General features: G+C 43.4%; 2 protein-coding genes across 2 annotated transcripts; both read left to right on the top strand.

Moving 5' to 3' along the window:
* Window positions 1–923: 923 nt before the first annotated feature.
* MELLADRAFT_94927 (uncharacterized protein) lies at window positions 924–1,565 on the top strand (the record flags this gene model as incomplete). The annotated part of the gene is made up of 3 exons (XM_007417582.1): window positions 924–940; window positions 1,010–1,414; window positions 1,508–1,565. The coding sequence occupies 3 exons, from the start codon at window positions 924–926 to the stop codon at window positions 1,563–1,565; spliced, it is 480 nt and encodes a 159-aa protein (XP_007417644.1).
* A 400-nt stretch (window positions 1,566–1,965) lies between these two features.
* On the top strand, window positions 1,966–2,702 carry MELLADRAFT_94926 (uncharacterized protein; the record flags this gene model as incomplete). Its single annotated transcript, XM_007417581.1, has 3 exons — window positions 1,966–2,165; window positions 2,229–2,415; window positions 2,478–2,702. 3 exons carry the CDS (start codon window positions 1,966–1,968, stop codon window positions 2,700–2,702), a joined length of 612 nt encoding a protein of 203 aa, XP_007417643.1.
* Window positions 2,703–5,071: the final 2,369 nt, after the last annotated feature.

Below are 5,071 nucleotides of genomic sequence, written 5' to 3'. Positions count from 1 at the left end.
GTAAAATGTGAAAAGCTTGTGCGTGGATCTGCGAGATCCATGAATGTTTTATAAAATGTGTAAATCCGCACAGCAAATTTGAGCTCATATAAAGTGTGCTCCATGCACCCAAAGTATATTGTTCCTCATTTCATTCATCCATTTTTCATCCACTTCATCTCATTTTTCTAATCATGTTTGTCACACCTCAACAAAATCTAAGCCAACCAGTATGTGCAGGGATGATCTCTTTCAACGTGGCGTCACCCACTTCCACTGCGGCAAAACTGAAACATCCCCATCAGTCACCTGTGTTCTTGAAAGTTTCTGCAGATACCCACAGCACACCAGAGATCAGTTTATATCTTCCAACTGGTCTTTCTCTGGGGTATGTCCCTTCAGGTGTTGATAGTTGTTTCTTGAAGCTGCTTGGAAGCACACCTCGGATATAGAAAGCTCTACCTGCGGGCGGATGGAAACCTAGTTCATCTTTTGACCCCAGTCACCCAGTTCTCATCAGCTTTACTGTCAACACCACTATTGTCGAATTTGAAGGGCATGATGCATCACAATTGCAAGTCCATGCACTTTTATTTATCCCAAGTTGGTACCAAGGAAGCCTTGTCAAGACAGTCAGGAACTTCAAGATCAAACTCCAGCATCCTACTCATTACAATCCTCAGCAACACCAACTTATTCCTCTGGTGGATCTAGAAGCACAGACAACTCCCAACTGGAGCTCAGCATTTCCCGATCACATGTTGACCAGTGACGAGGTCTCCAGACTTGCGTCCATCTCTTGCGGCTCAGATCTTCAGCCTGTCAATCCATCAGAGATAGTGACATCTCAGCTCCACCCCCATCAAAAGCAGGGCCTGGCATTTTTGTTGGACCGAGAAAATCCGGATTCAAAAACTTATCACTCCCTTTGGTTTTATAAATCAATGCCACCCTTCAACCGGTGGAGTCACCGTCTCTGTGGTGAAGAATTTATTGTCACTGAGGGACAAACCGGACCAGTCAGCCCTAGGGCTTCAATTCTAGCAGATGACATGGGGCTTGGAAAAACAATTCAAACTATTTCTTTAATTGCTACTACACTGGAAGCATCAAGACAATTCAAACATCAGGAATCTGCAACAGCTGTCAACCTTCCAAACCAACACCTCCGTGCATCTCACACGACACTTTTGATATGTCCCACTAGCCTCATGGACAACTGGGAAGAAGAGGTTCGAAAACACACCAGAAAACACAGCTTGAAAGTCTTGCGCTGGCATGGCACAGACAGAGTTAAAATTCCTCTACGTGATATGCACTCGGCCGACATCATCATTACAACCCCCAAAACCCTCATATGGGACCAGCGGCAAGATGGGTCAACACGGCTCCCTTTTACAACCAGGTGGTACAAAGTGGTCATTGATGAAGCTCAGTGAGTGATCTCTCTTTGTGCCAAGATTACATTTATCAAGCTGACCCTCTACTGGTACCAGTGTAATCCGTAATGAAACCAGCTCCCATGCAGTACTCACCTCTTTGGAATCAGTCAACCGGCTCTGTCTCACTGGAACTCCACTCCATAACCAAATTGGAGACTTGCACATGCTCTTCAAATTTCTGCACATCAAGCCTTTTCACCAAGACTCTGTGTGGTACCGTCAAATCACTCTGCCTGTCCATCAAGGAAAGCTGGAAACACTTGGACACCTACTAAGATACTTTATGCTGAGGCGTACCAAAGCTAGCCACCTACGTGATTTACCCCCGATCTACCATGTGACCATTTTATTGGACATGCATCCAAAAGTGAAAGCAGTATATCAGCAACATTACGAAAGATTTATTCAGGACTTTGGTGTGGACTCTCAAATCCAACATAAACAGGGTGAATATTTTAGACAATTGAGCAATCTCAGGATTACATGCAATCACCCTCTTTTATTCAAACAAGAACAAGAGCTCAATTCAATCAAGATTACAGAGATGGAGGAGGAGCTTGGAATTATGGTGCCGGATGGGAGGGAACTAACTGCTGCTGCCAGGCCAGCCTACCGGGAGGACTGGTCACTGAGTAGCAAGCTTGCATACTTGGTTTCCCAGCTCCAAAATAAGCAGGTTCCTTTGCATAAAGGTCTATGCAAGAAGACTGTCATCTATACCCAATGGAGGTGTTTCATGGAGTGGTGAATATATTTTCTGTCTCTTTTATATCACTTGTCCTGTATGCTAACCTGCACACCCCACAGGATCAAGATTGGTTTGGATTGTCACGGCATTGAAAGCGGCTCCTTGCACGGTGAGATGACTCCTCAGGAGAGGACATTGCAACTCAACAGATTCCAGAACAATAACAACATTGAGGCCTTCATAGTATCTATCGAAGCGGGAGGTGTGGGCTTGAATATGACATGCGCTGACGAGGTGTACCTGATGGTGTGTTTGTTATCATTTATTCATATACTATCATAAACATTAGCTAAACAGAAGATCATTAGGATGCCCATTGGAATCCACAGATTGTGCAACAGGCAATTGACCATTTACATCAAATAGGCCAGACCCACCCTGTGAAGGTGTATCATGTGGTTGCAGGGGGATCTGTTGAACAGCACCTATTCAATGTGAGTCAAGTAATCAGCTTCCAGAAAGGGTTACACTCACCATCATCTGCAAACCCTTTTTTCCTCTCAGGTACAGAAGAAAAAAGCATCTCTGGCTAGAAAAGTAATAACATTGTCAGTTACAAAGGAACAACTTAAAGATTACCTCATGCCTGGTGACACAATGTATGTCTTGCATGATATAGGCAATGTGAATGCATGCTATGCAGAATATGTCTAGATGCTCGAGGGTTCCAACCAAACATATATGTAGAATTTGTAGTTCAAACCAACCACAAGTCCCTTTTATCTCTGAAAAGGTCTTTTCTGTCTTGTATGATGTTCTTTTTCAGAAAACATGAAATTCATAGTGTTTTTACTTTCCTCACAGCAATCCGTACTATTGACCATTACAAAGTTTACAACACACAGAGATGCAGGTAATAGTGAGATAAAATACTCAGTTTTCCAAAACCATAGAATCATCACCTTCAACACGGGCAAAGGGAGTGTTACTCCAAGACAAATCTTTCAATCTTGCTAATACAACATCAAAAGAACCCCAAAAATTTCCAATGTCCAATTCCCCGCTCACAATTCCAACTTCTTCCATGACTTGATCAACTACCGGGGAAAACCACTCAGGGGTTGTGCTCCACAAGTGTTCTTGCTCCGGGTATTCATCAGAAATGATAGCATCCACTGCTTCACCTGGGACTGGTATGAGGTAATCAATCCCACCAAATTCTTCAACGGGGTTTTTGTAGCAGTAGTCTGCAGAACACCCCGTAGGTAATTTAGACCGCTTGTCGTATTGTCTGCAGAAACCATTGTAAAACTTGACCCATTTGTCCAGAGCTCGTTGAAAGACGGGGATAAATAGGTGGAGAAACAAGGCCCTGAAAAGCAACAATAAAGATTTCAGCATGGAATCACCAAAGAAAAAAAAGGAGCTTCACCTAGCCATTGGATCATATTGATCATATAAATCTTGATCAATGCGCTCTTGAATTTTAGCTTTGATATTTCCAGTCAGTCCACAATTCATTTTGTCCCAGAAGCACTCAATCTTTTGGTTACGAGGGGATGGAACATATTGATGATACGGCCAGTTTGGAGCTCTGGAACCGTAAGTTTCTCCGAAATAAAGTTGATGTCCCGCAAGAGGAACAGTCTCAGTTCCTCGATCCGTGGTGAGCTTTTTGGGAATGCCACCTTGCTTTTTTACAAGCCCCAGATACCACAAGTCAACATGGCGGGGGTCGCTATTGGTGACATGAGCATGAAGTCCCAAGATCTTTCGAGACCAGCAATCAATGAAACCATATATACCAATTCCCAAGTTCATCAACTTGTCGTGTCCATCGGAAGCCCAAACCTCATTGGGACCGCCCGCATAGTATTCCCGTCGCTTGATTTTATGAGCAGCTCGCATTCTGACAGCATCTGGGTCCATTGCCTTCATAATAGCCGCAATAACATCACTATATAAAAGAGGATTTGGAATGTAATTAGCATCGGAGCAAAATGAATCAAGAAGGTGTAAGGTACACAAGTACAGGTGGAAGTCATGGGTTTACATTATGGGATTAGTTAGGCGTGTTGCTATCTTCTTGCTCCACACCCGGTTTCGGAAAGTCCTCACTGCTCTGAGAGCCTACATTGGACTTTCCGGAACTAGGTGAGCATTCTTTCAATTATTGTTATCTTTAGTTATTCTTTTCTTTTGTATGGGTTTACTGACTCCTCTGAGAGCCTACATTGGACTTTCCGGAACTAGTTCGTAATTCATCTAACGAAGTTCCTAGTTAAATTGTCCCGTTGTGCTCTCTCGAGAAGTCGAGCCGGAATCTTATCCGGACCCTAGTGAAGGTTTCTCACGGAAACCTTACAGAAGGGCCAAACACTTGCCGGTGGATGTGAAGCTCGTGTTCCTGAGCTAGCATCTTCTTGATACTCTTGATTCCAAGTACATTTCCATATTCAATCTGAAGTTCTTCAATCTTGTTACATACGGTGGCATATGTTACTACACCCATGTCAAGATCATCCTTTTGGCGGTGAAGATTGAGTTGCTTCTCAACTCAAGCTAAAGTTGACCGGCTGATGATGATGTTGTGTTTGTTTTTGAGGGCAATGAGAGCTCGCTTTTGGTTCAGAGATTGTTTGTAATTATCTAATACTGCATCCTTTACAACCTCCACATCATAATTTCCTTGTTGTTCCAAGTCCCATTCTTTGATCCGTCTTCTAACAGTTCTTACACATACTCGGATGTTGTGCCGTTGCCAAACAGTGTTGCATACTGTTTGTGCTGGCCAGTTGTTAGCCACAGCTTCTTCCACAAGGGGTCGCAAGATTTCATCAGATATTTTCGCTGGCATGTTGGTGTGTAGTTGGTGATGGAGACTGAAGGTGTTTGGATGAGGATTGCAGTAGATTGAGGACGGTCGAAGAATATTCAGGATAATCAAAGAAGATCGAGGATG

The sequence above is a fragment of the Melampsora larici-populina genome (genome assembly GCF_000204055.1).
Source record: "Melampsora larici-populina 98AG31 unplaced genomic scaffold MELLAscaffold_75, whole genome shotgun sequence".
Classification (NCBI taxonomy): Eukaryota; Fungi; Basidiomycota; class Pucciniomycetes; order Pucciniales; family Melampsoraceae; genus Melampsora; species Melampsora laricis-populina.
Note: the sequence above shows the minus strand (reverse complement) of the source record. Positions and strands in the feature narration are given on the sequence as shown.